We start from the raw sequence: 19467 nt of genomic DNA, 5'->3' as shown, positions 1-19467 counted from the left end.
AGCGAGTCATTAAGTATTTTTCCCCAAATGGCACGCTACTCCTTTTATAGTACACATTGGGATCTGGTCAAAAGTAGTGTAATATATATGGAACAGGGTGCCATTTGGAATGCAAAATAAAACTTGCCCTGAAAAGTATTACAAATCCCCACATCATCCACACATTTCACCATACAGAGACAGTTACTGTATCTCACAACCCATATCATTGGTTACGTTTTATTTCTATTTACAGTAAATTTGTTATAAATATAATACATCATTTTCATCTGAAAAGCAGTTGAGTAAATACATACATTTAAATAACAGCTTGATCACAAGGTGGAGGAGGTCCAATGAGGGAGAAGTACAGGGAACATGTTGATTTGATTGATTCATTAGTTTGTTTTGTAGAAAATGACATGTGTGCTCGTGGGGACTGACCGCACAGTAAATCCAGATGGACTACAGACAGGTGGGGCAGGCAGCATCAGGACCTGTCAGTCAAAGGATTCGTTCATCATAGTATAGTGGTCAACCTCTGGTTCATATTCTGAAGGGTTTGTGATGTGCCGACAGTCTGGTCCATGTGGGGCAGTTCTTTCTACTTCCTCATCCAGGTTAATCCAGGAAGTAAACAATGCAATCACTACGGTGATATCTCAACAACAACCCGTGATTCTTTTTTCAACAGTAAAAATAAAAATACAAATCTCTGGCGGCAGACAGATGCCAACGTTGCCATGGGAGACAGGTCATCGTCTTTGTTCTGTGTCCTTTCACGCGCCTCCACTGAGATGATAAGACTCATATGCAGAGAGAGAAAATAGTTCCTTCTTCCACATGTAAATCCATGATGTTTTGCTTTGTTGCTGGGACATAAAATAGTTTAGTCAGACCATCAAAGTGGTTACAAGCTGAACTGATGCACAATTTAATTAGAACATTCTATTTTGTTTTTACGTAATTGGAAAAATGTGTCAACTTTTTAGGGCGGGGAGTAGAGTGGGTGATTTGAAATTGGGTGGAAAGATGGGATGTGGAAGATATTTCTTGCTGGGTGCTTCTCTCAACCCTGTTGTTGCCAACCAATGGGGGACTCTGGAGCCTTGCTAGTGATGATTGACAGATGGTTAATTGGCTATTGATGATGGGGCGGGACAATGTTCAGGTGCTGTTGATGATGATGATGAGTGCCGGCGTGGCCGTCTGCTGGCTGGTCTCACACATGGCTCCCTGGTCCGCCAGTTTGGCAAAGACCCGCGGCGTTCCCAGATTATAGACGCCCGCATGCAGGAAGCAGGCTCGCAGCTGCACTCGCATCACTTCTTGTGCCCCCAACTGCATTTTGAATTGTGTCTGGCCCAGCCATGTAAACGAACCATGCACCTCGAGAGACTCAGGGCTGATGGAGGGAGGAGAGGAATGGGAGAAAAGTGAGAGAGAAAGAGGGAGAAGAAAATAGAAAGCTCATTCAAACCAGGAGGATAAATAGAATGCAGTTTATCAGTTAAACATTTGGTCAGGGACATGAGGAACAGATGGCAGATTCAACAGTACACAGTGAGTTTGTGTTATGTTTACCTTGTAGTTTTGTGGCGTAGGTCAATGATGACATCAACTTGAGCCAGGGAGCAGTTAGACAGAGTCAAAGTGACTGGAACCATACACAGACTACGGGGGAGGGGAGGGGGGCAAAAGAGACAAATATATATATTTTTTACACCATTAATCATGTTCTATGCGGTGAAGGGAGACCTTTCAGTCGCATAACAACACGGAGCTGCAGTCAATGCTTGTACCATTACAGAGCTGCAGTCAATGCTGGTACCATTACATAGCTGCAGTCAGTGCTGGTACCATTACAGAGCTGCAGTCAATGCTTGTACCATTACATAGCTGCAGTCAATGCTTGTACCATCACATAGCTGCAGTCAATGCTTGTACCATTACAGAGCTGCAGTCAATGCTGGTACCATTACAGAGCTGCAGTCAATGCTGTCATCACATAGCTGCAGTCAATGCTTGTACCATCACATAGCTGCAGTCAATGCTGTACCATTACATAGCTGCAGTCAATGCTTGTACCATTACATAGCTGCAGTCAATGCTTGTACCATTACAGAGCTGCAGTCAATGCTTGTACCATTACAGAGCTGCAGTCAATGCTGTCATCACATAGCTGCAGTCAATGCTGTCATCACATAGCTGCAGTCAATGCTGTCATTACATAGCTGCAGTCAATGCTGGTACCATCACAGAGCTGCAGTCAATGCTGTCATCACATAGCTGCAGTCAATGCTGTCATTACATAGCTGCAGTCAATGCTGTCATTACATAGCTGCAGTCAATGCTGTCATTACATAGCTGCAGTCAATGCTGTCATTACATAGCTGCAGTCAATGCTTGTAGCATTACATAGCTGCAGTCAATGCTTGTACCATTACAGAGCTGCAGTCAATGCTTGTACCATTACAGAGCTGCAGTCAATGCTTGTACCATTACAGAGCTGCAGTCAATGCTTGTACCATTACATAGCTGAAGACTGTGAGCACATGTCGCTGGCTACTTTAAATTACTCTCAAGATGCAATGTTTTGGTTTGATAATTATATAGTTTAGCTAGCTGGTCATGTTACGTGTGTGTGCTACCTCTTCTGATTGAAGGGGTGGCTGTAGCTCTCTGGGTACTGCAGGTTGGTCTTGATGAGGTGGGAGAGTTGTTCCATAGAGGGCCGTGTCATTGGAGGCGGCAGCTCCGGTTTAAACTTCAGCAGCACCATCTCCTGAGCCTCCTACAACAGGACAGAGGAACACAAATCAGATCCGGACGCAGGAAGAGTAAACAACACCATTACCTCAAACACACTGCAGATACAAAGTGTATTCGGAAAGAATTCAGACCCCTTTACTTTTTCCACATTTTGTTACGTTAAAGCCTTATTCTAAAATGGATTAAAATATTGTCCTCAATCTACACACAATACCCCATAGTGACAAAGGGAAAACAGGTTAGAAATGTGAGCAAATGTGTTAAAAACGAAAATACATTCATTACATAAGTATTTGGTTTGAAAAATACTTAAATGACTTATAATAAGCAAACCAGATAGCGCCATTATGCTTTTTTATTTATTTACAGAAAGCCAGGGACACACTCCACACTATTTACAATTATAAACTGGGTGGTTCAAGCCCTGAATGCTTATTGGCTGACAGCCATGCTAAAACAAAATACTTATTTGTACTGCTCTAATTACATTGATAAACAGTTTAAAATAGCAACAAGGCACCTCCGGGGTTTGTGATGTGTCCAGGCACTCCGCATAAGAACAGCCCTTAGCCGTGGTATATTGGCAATATACTACACCTCCTCGGGCCTTATGGCTTAAATGAAGCACGTGTGTTTAGTGAGTCCACCAGATCAGAAGCAGTAGGGATGACCAAGGATGTTCTCCGTTTAGTGAGTCCACCAGATCAGAGGCAGTAGGGATGACCAGGGATATTCTCTGTTTAGTGAGTCCACCAGATCAGAGGCAGTAGGGATGACCAGGGATGTTCTCTGTTTAGTGAGTCCACCAGATCAGAGGCAGTAGGGATGACCAGGGATGTTCTCTGTTTAGTGAGTCCACCAGATCAGAGGCAGTAGGGATGACCAAGGATGTTCTCTTGATAATCACGTAACAATTTTCTGGTCCTGCTAAGCATTCCAAATGGAAAGAGTTCTTTTGGGTGTCAGGGAAAATGGAATAAAAAGTACACAATTTTCTTTAGGAATGTAGTGAAGTAAAAGTTGGCAAAAATATAAAAGTACAGATACTGCACTCTCCCACTAACGTGCTCATTCATGGTTTTGTTTGTTGATGTTTAAGAATTTCCCACTATATATCAGCATTATCACCAGTAGTAAATGTAGGCTACCATTAATCATTGCCATTTCCCCATTAATCTAGAATGTTTGGTTGTGGTCATTTCTGTTTATTCAATGTGTTAACACTGCATACCGTTCTCATAGCGTACACATTTGGAGAGCTTGCAAACGGCACAGTGATAATGAAGTTGTGGTTTATTTAATTATATTTATCAGTTAATGTAAATTGTGTGAACGCACACAGACTAGAGGCCTAAGCGCCAGTATAGGCAGTCGCGTTAGAGTTCCTAAATCTGCATTTTCAAAACGCAAACCATCAAGAAAAGCCATGTTATAAACTATTTCACCTGCGTTTTGTATTGAAAGTGTGTGTTTTATTATTGCCCGGAGGAAAATGTGGAATTGACATATTGAACTCTCATTCTCCTGGCTGAGCCCGGCTGGGTGGGCATTTCGCTTTTACCTTGCATTGGCCGTTCGATCAGTCCCCTTTGTGCATCCAGAACGTGTAGAGTATCTGGCGAATCAAATATGGCTTGTAGAGATGACATGGGGAGCTAGCTTTCTTTGCAGTCTCTGTCCGATGAAGAGTCCAGAATAATTTAATGGAGTTTTGGAGTTGAAGGGAGATAGTTCCTCAAAGTGAAAGCATTAAACTTGGGTGTAGGAGTTCTTGCTACCGGATGGGGAGGACAACAGTCCATTTCCGGACTATCTGTTTCGAGCGATACGTTCATCCTACAGTCCATTTCCGGACTTTCTGTTTCGAGCGATACGTTCATCCCACAGTCCATTTCCGGACTATCTGTTTCGAGCGATACGTTCATCCTACAGTCCATTTCCGGACTTTCTGTTTCGAGCGATACGTTCATCCTGCAGTCCATTTCCGGACTATCTGTAGGTGAAAAGCTGTTCTCCTTTTTCGAGCGATACGTTCATCCTACGTTCATTATTCATAATAATTCCTCTTTAGCTCTTGGAGTCCCAGGAGAAAAAGGTAGACTAGGCCTACAATAGCTTGTTGTACACTTATTTGGGTCATTTGATTTACTACTACAGCTTGCTCGCTGAATGTAAAATAGAGAAACCAAAAGAACAAGAGCGTATTCATTACGCAGATTCTGTTGTGTTTTTTTAAATGAAGCGGGACCTACCAAAATTTGTCCAATAGAAACATATTGGTCAGTCAGTCAGTGTTAGAGCAGGATGGTGTGATCAAAATACACCATGAGTACACCAATGTACTTTTCTGGATGTTGTAAATGATTGAGAATAGACCGGAACCAAACCAACCATAATCAGGCAGAGGCTTTATCCCTTATATAGCGCCATTCTTGTGTATTTTATTCCTTGTGTTATTATAATAATTATTTTTTAAATTGGAGTCTCGCAAGCAAGCATTTCACGGCAAAGTCCACACCAGTTGTATTCGGCGCATGTGACGTTTAAGCGGTTCTTGTCTTTACTGTAATCAGAGGGTTAATATCAATACTATACATATATATAGTATCTTTATTTTCAGAAGCATCAATGGTGTTCAATTCCAAATGGTTTACATTGTCAACTTACCACACAGCACTGACACACACGTACTCCATAAACTATATGTGACTTTTTTTAATCCTTAGGCGGTTGTTGTCTATTAAATGTTCTGTCTTATGTTTTGTGTGGAACCCAGGAAGAGTAGCTGAGGATCCTAATAAATGTGATTTAAAAAAGTACAATTTAAAAATTAACCTACATCACCTAGCTAATAAGTGTGTACTCACTTTATAACAATAGTACATTCCTAATTGCACTGTGTTGTTGTAGCCTAGGTAGAATAATATTAGTGTCTAAAAATCTAGGCCTAATCAATAGTGGAGCTTTGCATGCCCAACTGCTGCAGAGCATAGCCTGGAAGAACTCACATTTCATAATCTGTGAGAAGAAAAAAAATCCTTGCACTTTGACAGGTAAATATTTATAGAGCTAATATTTAGCTAATGAGTGGCCTAATATTTAGCTACACAACTCTCATCCAGCCGTGCACGATAGTGGTCTCCGTTTTGTTATGCGACCCCCTACAAGTGTCACGGGACTCGTCTGAAGGCAACCCATACAACTCTCATCCAGCCGTGCACCGATAGTGGTCTCCGTTTTGTTATGCGACCCCTACAAGTGTCACGGGACTCGTCTGAAGGCAACCCATACAATTGAGTGGATGTATGGAGGTAGTTTTGTGACAACAAACTAAAGGAGGTTAAAAGGAGTCAAATACATCCCGAGCTTTTCTCATTTCCTTTTTATTGAATTTTAGACGGTCTTTGCCATTTATGTGTTATTCAAATTGTTTTTCTATTGGCAAGAGTAGAAAGGCCAAATTCAACATTTTATCAAATCATAAAAACATTCAAATGTCTAAAGTTCAAAATCAAATAGCTAAATGATGTGTGACCATTTTAAAACAATTCTAGATGTGAAGTTAAATCTGGCATTTCACCGGATAAAATGGAGGCGACACAGAGAACGTTCTGCTGTAGCCTCTAACTTTCTCAATTATTCATTCATGGTTTTTCTTAATCGTGCCATTTATCAGGATTAATTTACAAGTGTTCAAAAACATCTTATCTACTCACTTTAAAACGTTTTACTCACCATTCAGTTACTATTGGGCAAAACAACTCATAACATGACCAAAACAAACTGCAAATGCATCAAACAAGTTTGTAGAGTCACAAGCTTGATGTAGTCATTGTGTGCTGGGAATATGGGGCCAAATACTTCACTTTTGACTACTTTAATACACTTTGAGCAGATTAATCTAGAGGTTCACGTACCTTTTCCAACAAATAGAATGTTGGATCAATTTAATCAATAATGAAATGAAAAAGTAGAATAGTTTGTTATTTTGTTTAACTTGATCTATTATTAGTACTTAGATGAAGATCTGATTTTTGTTTTAGGTCAAACGTTTGCAGAAATACAGAAAACCCTAAAGGGTTCACAAACCTTCTTAATAAAGTCAGAGACCATTATGTCAAACATACTGCTTGTTTATAAAGGTAACTGTCACCAGAACAGCTTCAGTGCATCTTGACATAGATTCTACAAGTCTGGAACTCTATTGGATGGACGTGACATCATTCTTCCACAATAAATTCTATCAATTGGTGTTGTTGATGATGGTGGTGGTGGAAAAAAAATACTAATCTCAGGCACCGCTACAGAATCTTCCATAATTGTTCAATTTAAACCCCGTATGCTCCTTTGAGACCCCTCTTTCAAAGTCACCAAGATCTCTTCTTCTAGCCATGGTAGCCAAAATAATGGGAAACTGGATATTTTTATACATGACCCTAAGCATTATGGGATGTTAATTGCTTAATTAACTCAGGAACCACACCTGTGTAGAACACCTGTTTTCAATACACTTTGTATCCTCAATTTACTCAAGTGTCTCCTTTATTTTGGCAGTGACCTGAACATATAGCCATACAGACTACTTGTTGTGGTATCATTTGTTCACCATTGTGCAGCCTGCTCTGCACAGAACATTTGCTTTTACAAAATATTATTAATGGCCTCCGACAAAATGACTTCCTGGAGACATTCATAGAACTGTAATTCCACGTTTTGATAATAGGAACAGTTTTCAGCTGGTGTGTGTGTGTGAGTGAGTGAGTGTCGGGTTAGAGGCAGAGATTAGAGGCTGGGAGGGTGTTTATCAAAACATTAACACAGGATGTCAAGACATCCATACAGCTAGTCATGCACTGGAAACATGAACATGTTCTATATCTATACATTTGTGAGCCCTATAAATGCAATTCACCTGTATGGCATTCTGATATTCAAGCCAAGGTAGGTAGAAACAATCACTAAGTAACTCTTAGCAAACCTTTGCTAAAGGCAATTCCAGTTAGAAGATCTCATAATTTCCTATGAGAAAGCGAGGATGCAAGAGGGACGGAAAAAGGTGGCCCTGGCGACTCACGTGCAGAGCTATAAAAAGCCAAAGGAAGAAGGAAGTTCTGTCCAGCGTTAGCGAGCCGTGGACACTGTTGCTATGCAACGGCTTGTCTTGGAGGAAGGTGTGTGTGAGGGGAGAGTTAAAGAACAATAATACAATTTTTTTATCTGGCAATGTGGATGAATTCAGGCCGGGTGAGTGGTTGGAAGAGGGAGCAAGGGGAAAGATATTTTTTTTTAGACAGGCGTGAAGATCTCATGCTAAAACCAGATCAAGCACCTAAATCCCACTACTATGTGTGGGAGGGAAGTGTACCACTGTGATGTGCATGTGATCGTGTAAAAGTGAAGAGAAAAATACTTCCCTGATGTATTTTCTAAAGTGTGATACGGTGTCACTTTCTCTCAGACAGACACTTAATGGCTGCGATATAAGTCTTCAAAAAATAAAAAGACACCAGCTTTAATTTTTGCTGAATGTGACTTTGGGCCTGTGACGTGTGTTAAAGTGTGTGTGTGTGTGTGTGTGTGTGAGAGAGAGAGTGTCAGAGTTGAAAACATTTCAATGAGAAAAATCTGGATCCGGAGCCAAATATCACCTACAGTACCAGTCAAAAGTTTGGACACACCTGCTAAATTGTTATTTATTTTTACTATTTTCTACATTTACATTTAAGTCATTTAGCAGACGCTCTTATCCAGAGCGACTTACAAATTGGTGCTTTCACCTTATGACATCCAGTGGAACAGTAGTGCATCTAAATCTTTTAAGGGGGGTGAGAGGGATTACTTTATCCTATCCTAGGTATTCCTTAAAGAGGTGGGGTTTCAGGTGTCTCCGGAAGGTGGTGATTGACTCCGCTGTCCTGGCGTCGTGAGGGAGTTTGTTCCACCATTGGGGGGCCAGAGCAGCGAACAGTTTTGACTGGGCTGAGCGGGAACTGTACTTCCTCAGTGGTAGGGAGGCGAGCAGGCCAGAGGTGGATGAACGCAGTGCCCTTGTTTGGGTGTAGGGCCTGATCAGAGCCTGGAGGTACTGAGGTGCCGTTCCCCTCACAGCTCCGTAGGCAAGCACCATGGTCTTGTAGCGGATGCGAGCTTCAACTGGAAGCCAGTGGAGAGAGCGGAGGAGCGGGGTGACGTGAGAGAACTTGGGAAGGTTGAACAAGTTCTACATTGTAGAATAATAGTGAAGACATCAAAACAAATTCTAAATAAATGACTGACAGTGTCACCAGCAAAGCACCCCCACCTCCATGCTTCACGGTGGGAACCAAACATGCAGAGATCATCCGTTCACCTACTCTGCGTCTCACAGACACTGCGCTTGAACCAAAAATCTCACATTTGGATTCACACAGTCTCCTCTGAACGGTTGGATGTTGAGATGTGTCTGCTACTTGAACTCTGTGACAAATTTATTTGGGCTACAATTTCTGAGACTGGTAACTGTAATGAGCTTATCCTCTGCAGCAGAGGTCATCTCTGGGTCTTCCTTTCCTGTGGCGGTCCTCATAAGAGCCAGTTTCCTCATAGCGCTTGATGGTTTTTTGCGACTGCACTTGAAGAAACTTTCAAAGTTCTTAATTTTCTGGATTGACTGACCTTCATGTCTTATAGTAATGATGGACTGTTGTTTCTCTTTACTTATTTGAGCTGTTCTTGCCATAAAATGGACTTGGTATTTTACCAAATAGGGCTATCTTCTGTATACAACTCCTACCTTGTCACAACACCACTGATTTGTTCAAATGCATTAAGGAAAGAAATTGCACAAATGAACTTTTAACAAGGCACACCTGTTAATTGAAATGGATTCCGCGTGATTACCTTATGAAGCTGGTTGAGAGAATGCTAAGAGTGTGCAAAGCTGTCAGAGGCAAAGGGTTCTTTGAAGAATCTCAAATAGAATCTCAGAAATTATACTATGATTTGTTTAACACTTTTTTGGTTACTACATGATTCCATGTGTGTTATTTCATAGTTTTTATGTCTAAAAATAAAGAAAAACCCTTGAATGAGTAGGTGTCCAAACTTTTGACTGGTACTGTATATAAACATCCATCTGTATAGTAGGCCTATAACAGCACATCAGTAGAGTATGGAGCTGAGGTACTTTACTTAGTCTGTATGTAGTCTAAGAGCCCTCTATGTCCCACTGGCCACTCTCTGGAGACAGCTCTCACTCTCAGTAAAGCAAACCATCAGCCATCCCCCTCTCCACCTACTAAACAAGTCATCTGACCTCCCTTAGTCGTTTAAGCAGAGATGGAGGGAGCCACTGTTCATCTCTGCACCAATCACTCCTGAAGGGCATTCCTCTTTCCGTAATCACTGTTAGACCGCATGACATCATCAACATACACACACACAGGCGTGCACAAAGACACTCCTTAAACACCCTGGCAAAATGCAAGATGTGTGTGTGAGATGGTAAGTGAGTATGTTCATGAACATGTGTGGCAGTTAGTTGGATATACTTGACATTGCTAAGCTCATCCTTGACTACTGCTGGAGAGAGAAACATTTTGAAGAACGCAAGCGTTGGTTGGTTCACTGTCAGCATTGAGAGCGTCACTAGGTGGTATGAAACATAACATACTGCTTGCAATACAGGAGTGATGCATTCCACAGAAACATATTTGAATTGAAGTGGATCAACTTTATTGATCCATAGAGACTAAATACAGTCACCAACATAGGACACATACAGCAAGAACAATATACAAAGGTATACATCAGAATGATATGACGTCAATACAAACCTATTGAATACATTTCTATAGACGTCATATACTGTATTTTGACTAGCCATCCATGCGCAAGTGCATTCGGAAAGTACTCATATTTTGTTACAGCCTTATTCTAAAATGTATTATATTAATTGTTCTCATCAATTGACACACAATACCCCATAATGACAAAGTGAAAACAGGTTGAGAAATTTTTGCAAATGTACCTTATTTACATAAGTATTCAGACACTGCTATGAGATTCAAAATTGAGCTCTGGTGCATCCTGTTTCCATTGATTATCCTTGAGATGATTCTCCAACTAGATTAGAGTCCACCTGTGGTAAATTCAATTGATTGGACATGATTTGGAAAGGCACACACCTGTCTATATAAGGTCCCACAGTTGACAGTGCATGTCAGAGCAAAAACCAAGCCATGGAGGTTGAAGGAATTGTCGATAGAGCTCCAAGACAAGGTTGTGACGAGGCTCAGATCTGGGGAAGGGTACCAAAACATTTCTGCAGCATTGAAGATCCAAGAAAACTGTGGCCTCCATTCTTAAATGGAAGAAGTTTGGAACCACCAGGACTCTACCTAGAGCTGGCCACCCGGCCAAACTGAGAAATCGGGGGAGAAGGGCCTTGGTCAGGGAGGTGACCAAGAACCCGATGGTCAAGCTGACAGAGTTCCTCTGTGGAGATGGGAGAACCTTCCAGAAAGACAACCATCTCTGAAGCACTCCAGCAATCAGGCCTTTAAGCCATTCCTAGGCAAAAGGCAAAGACAGCCCGCTTGGAGTTTGGCATAAAGCACCTAAAGGACTCTCAGACCATGAGAAACATTGGTGCCCTGAATTCCAAGCATCACGTCTGGAGGAAACCTGGCATCATCCCTACGGTGAGGCATGGTGGTGACAACATCACGTCTGGAGGAAACCTGGCACCATCCCTACGGTGAGGCATGGTTGTGACAACATCACGTCTGAAGGAAACCTGGCACCATCCCTACGGTGAAGCATGGTAGTGGCAGCATCATGCTGTGGGGATGTTTTTAAGCAGCAGGGACTGAGAGACTAGTCAGGATTGAGAGAAAGACAAGCAGAGCAAAGTACAGGGAGATCCTTGATGAAAACCTGCTCCAGAGCACTCAGGACCTGACTGGGGTGAAGGTTCGGGACCTCTTCCAACAGGACAACAACCCTAAGCACACAGCCAAGACAACGCACGAGTGGCTTCGGGACAAATCTCTGAATGCCCTTGAGTGGCCCAGCCAGAGCCCGGACTTGAACCCGATCGAACATCTCTGGAGAGACCTGATATTAGCTGTGCAGTGACGCTCCCCTTCCAACCTGACATTGCTTGAGAGGATCTGCAGAGAATAATGGAACAAACTCTCCAAATGCAGGTGTGCCAAGCTTGTAGCGTCATACCCAAGAAGACTTGAGGATGTAAATCACTACCAAAAGGTGCTTCAACAAAGTCCTGAGTAAAGGTTCTGAATAATTATGTAATATTCCTGTTTTTGCAAAAATATCTAAAAACCTGTTTTTGCTTTGTCTTTATGGTGCATTTTGTGTAGATTAATGAGAGGGAAAAAAATATTTAATCCATTTTAGAATAAGGCTGTAACGGGACAAAATGTGGAAAAAGTCAAGGGGTCTGAACTTTCCGAATGCATTGTATATGTGTTGATGCATCTGTGTACAGTATATTGCCTCCCTTACTGTATGTCTCCTATGCTGTTTAGTGGTGACCAATTGAATTTTACCTCTGAGGATCAATAAAGTTTGTTCAATTCAAAGAAAATCTTCCACTCAGCCTTGAGATAGCAAAGCATGGGCCTGCCTCTTAAGCACTCATCTGTGTAGAGTAGACCCTTCCTTACTCATGTTGGCCTATAAACCCATGAGGAGCATAGGTCAGAGTAGACACTAACCCTGGAAAAACCTCTACCAGGCCCGAGTCCGACATACCAAGCTTTCCAGTGTCACCCTGGCCCCACAGCTTACAGGGTGTTTGGGAGGTGGCCAGGTAAACACTCGACACCCTGTTGGACCTTGGCAGGGAGATATAGGGGCTTTTAGGTAGTGAATGAGAGAGAGGTAGCGTTCTCCAAGAAGTCGGATCGCTTTGTTTTGCTTGTGCTTTAGTCGCAATGCAAAGGAGTCCAGGAGTGTATAGTTATTCAGCACCGTTAGAACAAAATGGTGATTTGAATGTTTACAATTGTTACATGTGTTTACCTCTTTGTGTGTCAAAGAGCAGGCCTCTTTGTCGATGGTCTGTAGGGCCACATGAAGCTGTCCCTCTAGGATCACCTGCTTGTTGTCCTCAACAACAAATGCCTGTAAACAAACAAATAAATGAGCAACTATCATAGGCCTTTCTACAACAACAAACATTAGCAACATCATTGGCCTGATGCCAAAAACAAAACAGCAGCAAATTCCTCAATAAAAACTTAACATAAAGATTTTACTAATTAAACAATGGAGCACGTAGAAAAGGCTACGTCTGCACATGTGACTGTAGCTGTATAGTACCGCTGGAGCTTACGTGCATGTTGTTTATAAGGGCCTGTATTGAATTGAATGCATGAGTGTTGTGCAACAGATGTTCTTGTTTAGAGATGGTTAATCCCTATAGCCTGTAATGCTTTATACTTTACCTCTGTGCTTTCATAGTTTGCGCAACTGTTAAAGCTGCAATACTTGACTTTTTGGGCAACCTGACCAATTTCACATAGAAATGAGTTATAGATTATAGATGTGTCATTCTCATTCAAAGCAAGTCTAAAAAAGTGGTAGATAAGTGCCCGCTATTTCTATGCTTCCCAGTTCTTAAGTTTAGTTTTTGCATTTTACCTTTGTTTTGTACACCAGTTTCAAAAAGCTGAAAATAAAATATCTTTGGTTATGGAAAATATATTTCACAGAGGTTTCGATGGTACAATGACTCTCTACACTATACATGTTTTGACACAAACTATTAGAATTTTAGCAACCAGGAAATGGCGGCGTGACTTCTGCATAGCATCTTTAAGCCATGGTGCGAGATTCTAGAAGTTTCAGTCTGTCCTCGGCCCTGCATGCACAGTGAGATTTGACTCTTTGGCACCAGAAAAAGAACAGATATGAGCACCACCAGTCCTGAGAGCAAGGGCCATAAATCATGTCAAAGTAAGTTCTCTCTCCTGTGAGATGATTATACATATACTGCTGTTAAATGTGTATGCTGTTATTTGAATGTTTTTATTTATTTTACCTTTATTTAACTAGGCAAGTCAGTTAAGAACAAATACGTATTTTCAATGACGGCCTAGGAACAGTGGGTTAACTGCCTGTTCAGGGGCAGAACGACAGATTTTTACCTTGTGAGCTCGGGGATTCCACCTTGCAACCTTTCGGTTACTAGTCCACTAACCACTAGGCTACCTGTATATCCCTGTATAGATGCACAATATAATTGGTGAGCATATCGGAATTGGACAATATTAACTAAAAATGCCAACATCGGCCCGATGTCTAGTTTAAAGGCAATGTGCAAAACCAGTGTCAAAGCTGATGTGCATACGTATATAACGTAAGTAGATGACAATGACGGCACTAAAAATACAATACACTTCAAACAACTAAACAAGTTCAAGTTGAGCAGTCATTTGAAAAGAGTACGAACATTTCAGCGAGACAACTCGAAGGCGAAACCCATTAACGCCAAGATAATTGAATGCATTGCCATTGACAATCAACAGTTCTCTGTCGTGGATGATGTTGGCTTAATGACTGACATTTGGACCAGCGATGTCAGCCCCATGAGCATGCTGAGTATGATGGCACAGTGGGGTGACAAGGATTTCGTACTGAGGAAAGCCGTATTGCTCAAGAATGTGCTGGTTCTCATACCGCTGCTGCCATTTCGATGGCATTTGAGAACATGCCATTGAAACACGAACACACTCCTAGCGCCATTCGAACAACTGACTCGAGACATAAGATAATCAACTGCGTCTGCAGCAGACGTGATGCCCTCAGTCATGGCATTGAAACGCCTGATCGACATAAACCATTAAAACTTAAAGGTACTCGGTGGCTCTCTGAGCCTCTTTACCCTTTACCGTGTGTGTTAACTATTTAACAGGACCAGAATGCTTAAAAGGCCGGTATCAGAATCGTTATTTTTTGGAGTCGCAAGGAAAATTCTGGATATCGGTATCGGCCAAAAATGTCATATCAGGGCATCCCTAATGCTATGCGATTCTTTCCTGAGTAGATATTCCTACTGCATAGCTTACAACAATATATACTGGTTCTTACCTTTCAGAACCACAAGTCCATTCCTAATTGTAACATGAAGCTCACTTCTAGCCTGTGTTCTAATGTGTGGTGCTGACCATGAGCCAATTAAACTCTGCATATGGACACGTCTGCCTTGTTCTTGCCGGGCAGCCTGTAGTGAGTCTAAATACAAAAACATATGGACACCCCTTCAAATGAGTGGATTCAGCCACACCTGTTGCACACAACCATGCAATCTCCATAGACAAACATTGGCAGTAGAATTAAGAACTTTCAAAGTGGCACCGTCATAAGACGCCACCTTTCCAACAAGTCAGTTAGTCAAATTTCTGCTAGAGCTTCCCTGGTCAACTGTAAGTGCTGTTATTGTGAAGTTGAAATGTCTAGGAGAAACAACGGCTCAGCCACAAAGTCGAAGGCCAAACAAGCTCACAGAACAGGAGTGGCGAGTGATGAAGCGCGGTTGTAACACTCACTACAGAGTTCCAAACTTCCTCTGGAAGCAACATCAGCACAATAACTGTTCGTCGGGAGCTTCATGAAATGGGTTTTCATGTCTGAGCAGCCGCCGCACACAAGACTAAGATCACCATGCGCAATGCCAAGGGTCGGCTGGAGTGGTCTAAAACTCGCCTCCATTGGACACTGCAGTTTGTGCCCATAGACGACACTGTTGCCGGTGATGTCTGGTGAGGAGCTGCCTTACAACAGGCCTACAAGCACTCAGTCCAGCCTCTCTCAGCCTATTGCGGACAGTCTGCGCACTGACGGAGGGATTGTGTGTTCCTGGTGTACCTCGGGCAGTTGTTGCTAACCTGTACCTGTCCCGCAGGTGTGATGTTCGGATGTACCGATCCTGTACAGGTGGTCTGCCACTGCGAGGCCAATCAGCTGTCCATTCTGTCTCCCTGTAGCACTGTCTTAGGCGTCTCACAGTACGGACATTGCAATTTATTGCCCTGGCCACATCTGCAGTCCTCATGCCTCCTTGCAGCATGCCTAAGGTGCGTTCACACAGATGAGTAGGGACCCTGGGCATCTGTCTTTTGGTGTTTTTCAGAGTCAGTAGAAAGGCCTCTTTAGTGTCCTAAGTTCTCAGAACTGTGACCTTAATTGCCTGCCGTCTGTAAGCTGTTAGTGTCTTAACAATGTTCCACAGGTGCATGTTCATTAATTGTTTATGGTTCATTGAACAGGCAGGGAAACAGTGTTTAAACCCTTTACAATGAAGATCTGTGAAGTTATTTGGATTTTTACAAATTATCTTTGAAAGACAGGGTCCTGAAAAAGGGACATTTATTTTTTTGCTGAGTTTAGTAATGGTAAGAGTCCCTTTAATTCTGTGGTTTTACCTTCCAGAGGATGATGATGTCGAGGTCCACCTCGTTACACTTCCTGACCACGCCCGCTATATCCTTGTCCCCGCCCCCGTGCCCCACCCCCTGACTCCTGGAATGTCTCCCCTGTGTCTCCATGGCAACGGGAGGTCTCAGAGACTCCAAGGGCTGACACCTCCGGAAGAAGAAATCTGCACATGGAGTGGTGGAGGTGATGATCTGAAGAGAGGAGACACCAGACTTAGAGAAGGGAAAGGCTGATCGTTTCCTTCTCTTTTATAATGCATTCACAGCATTAACACTCACAGATAACAATGTGTTTCCTCTACATACCAGTTCATTCCCAAGGCTCAGGTCTGCAAATGTGTATTTCTCTGCTGCCTTCAAGGTAACTGAAAAACATAAGTTAAAAACAGGCATGACAGAGAAAAGAGATTCTCATATTGACTGATATTGCTGGTAGTGTGTGTGTGTGATGCGCGCATGCATGCGTATCATGTTACCTTGCAGGGGTTTGCATCGTGTTGCTCTGAAGCACAGCTTTCCTCGCTCTCTGCTGGTGAGTTTGCAGTCTGGAATGACAACAAGAGGATGAAAGGAAAGACCTTCTCCCTCTGAACTATAACAAACACTCTTGAACAGCATTCTTACAGTAACTCAGAAAGCCTCTAAAAACAACTATCAAAGCACCCCCCCCAGCAAAACCTTCCCTACAGATTAAAACTCCAAACCTACAACCTAATTTTGGACAAAAGTACCTGGAAGGATTAATACTACCAAGGACACCATCCAACCTGGAACTGAGACAGACAAGATACAACTTCAATTAGCACTGAGGTGTGAAGTGAGAGGTGTCGAAGCATGAGCCCAACAAATGGCAGGCTACCCCACCCAAATCCAGGGGCATGGAAGCCCCCTCCTGCTGTTCAGAGACCATCTGCTGGCATTTTTTTTTAATACAAGAAATCTACCTCCAGAAATAAAAGCTTTTCCCAAGTGGGTGTGGCACCTACTCCTGTTGCCTGCTGCACTGCTGCTTGGATTCCACCTGGTGATCTGTTCACCATCTGCCCTGGTTGTTGCCCCGTCTGGTACAGGTACCTCCACCACACTCCCCCCTCTCTGTTCACCGTCTGCCCTGGTTGTTGCCCCGTCTGGTACAGGTACCTCCACCACACTCCCCCCTCTCTGTTCACCGTCTGCCCTGGTTGTTGCCCCGTCTGGTACAGGTACCTCCACCACACTCACCCCTCTCTGTTCACCGTCTGCCCTGGTTGTTGCCCCGTCTGGTACAGGTACCCCCACCACACTCCCCCCTCTCTCCCAAGCTTTTGCTCACCTCCAGCACACAGGCACTGTCGGGGCAAGTAACTCTGAACTTACAATGGCTAGCCCCGAATCGTTATATTTGTTTTCTTGTGCATTTTGCTATTTGACCATGTTTGTTCCCACACTCGGGACTCTGACTCTCTATTGGTTATACAGACTTTTGACCTCCCATCCTATTCTAACCACCTCTCGCCGGCATTGTATTCATGTTAACTGATGAAATTGCTGTATAATATGATCTTGTTGCCATCTAATGCACATTCAAATGTCATAAATCAACACCGCAGAGCTCTCCCTGTCCTCTGCCATGCCTTGATTGTATTACTATTGATGATATCTAGAAATGTGCACGTCTGCTTCACTGATTTCTGCGTAAAAGGGTTTTCTGCACGTTAACACTAGAAGCGTATTATCAACACAAGGAGCGAGTGGCATTTCCCATATGATCGATGAGGATCTCCATATTGCAAATGTACGGTCCCTTAAACATCCGCAGGTGTTATTAAAATAGTCCGACGGCCCCAGGTCATCCCCCAGGGACCAGTCTTCCGGGGAGTCATCAAATGAAGTCTCGGACATTTGGTTTCCGTGTTATAAAATATTACATTTTTGAAAAATGTTCTGCTGTACTGGAAATTTCCACCAGATGGTGTCTGGCTAACTTATGGCAAATGGACAAAACGTCCCCAAATGTCTAACCCCAAGAACTTCTGGAAAACGATTAAAGACCTGGAGCAATATTCTCTCTGGTGTGCAATCTGGTTTCCACTCAGGTTATGTATGTGTCACTGCAACCTCAAAAGTCCTCAATGTCACCATTGCCCTTGATTCTAAGCAATGTTGTGCTGCTATTTTTATTGACTTGGTCAAGGCTTTTGATACAGTGGAGCATTCCATTCTTGTGGACCGGCTAAGATGTATTGGTGTCTCTGAGGGGTCTTTGGCCTGGTTTGCTAACTACCGCTCTCAAAGAGTGCAGTGTATGAAGTCAGAATAGCTGCTGTCTCAGCCACTGCCTGTCACCAAGGGTGTAGCCCAAGGCTCGATCCTAGGCCCCACGCTCTTCTCAATTTACATCAACAACATAGCTCAGGCAGTAGGAAGCTCTCTCGTCCATTTATATGTAGACGATACAGTCTTACACTCAGCTGGCCCCTCCCCGGATGTTTTGTTAAATGCTGTACAACAAAGCTTTCTCTGCCCTTACCTTTGTTTTGGAGGTATTCAGAAGGTTAATGTGGTTTGGTAAGAAAAATGCCCCTCTATTTTGTGGAATTTCCTTACTCCTTAATGCGTTTGAGCCAATCAGTTGTGACAAGGTAGGAGTGGTATACAGAAGATAGCCCTATTTGGTGAAAGACCATATTATGAAGGTCAGTCAATCTGGAAAACTAGATAGCCAAATCAAGGTAGCCCCTCCAAACAAGTACACCTCACTGATCAAACCACCAAAAGGCATCTATGTAATGAACTTAACAGCTATGCAACAACACATCAAACCAAACCAGTGGATGAAGTGAAACGTTTCTAAGCCAGTCTGGCTGCTGCCACATGGTTAACTAGTGATAGACTCCTCACAAAAACCTCAATCAAATCCTTCCAAATAAAAGGACGGAAAGACACTGAGCGAAAGAATTGAGAGAAAAGAGTGAAACGCCACAATCTGAAACTTCTTAAGTCAACCATCTTTGAATGGAAATGCACAAAACAAAATCTGAGACCGAAATGTTAGTCATCCAGTAAATGAGTTCGACTATTTGTAGTCCCTTCTGAGAGGCTGCAGAGAGGGACAAACCTTTGTCTTCTGCTGGGTTTATACACTTGTGTAGTCTCCACTGTTTACTGCTGCTAGAGACCTGTGCAATGTGAAACTCACGCACCCCAGCCTCGCTCTGTAGAGAGAGAGAGAGAGCACGAATAAGTATCATAACGACCAGCATTTAAAGTCAACACAATGAACAGCAATGTCTCT

The 19467-nt window shown here is 42.8% G+C and overlaps 1 protein-coding gene across 2 annotated transcripts in view; it reads right to left on the bottom strand.

Annotated features, from left to right (window-relative positions):
* Positions 1–205: 205 nt before the first annotated feature.
* LOC115145402 (trafficking protein particle complex subunit 8-like) overlaps positions 206–19467 on the bottom strand; it is an 84785-nt gene continuing 65523 nt past the window's right edge. For both annotated transcript variants that reach the window (XM_029686937.2, XM_029686938.2), the window contains 8 exons: positions 19291–19387; positions 16670–16738; positions 16500–16558; positions 16182–16385; positions 12778–12879; positions 2631–2773; positions 1564–1653; positions 206–1384 (listed from right to left, as the gene is read on the bottom strand). In XM_029686937.2, coding sequence (XP_029542797.1) covers positions 1147–1384; positions 1564–1653; positions 2631–2773; positions 12778–12879; positions 16182–16385; positions 16500–16558; positions 16670–16738; positions 19291–19387 — 1002 coding nt within the window. In that variant the 3' untranslated portion in view covers positions 206–1146. The remainder of the gene's footprint in view (positions 1385–1563; positions 1654–2630; positions 2774–12777; positions 12880–16181; positions 16386–16499; positions 16559–16669; positions 16739–19290; positions 19388–19467) is intronic.

This window comes from Oncorhynchus nerka, linkage group LG17 (genome assembly GCF_034236695.1).
Source record: "Oncorhynchus nerka isolate Pitt River linkage group LG17, Oner_Uvic_2.0, whole genome shotgun sequence".
Lineage (NCBI taxonomy): Eukaryota > Metazoa > Chordata > Actinopteri > Salmoniformes > Salmonidae > Oncorhynchus > Oncorhynchus nerka.
This window is presented reverse-complemented; position numbering and strand designations above follow the sequence as displayed.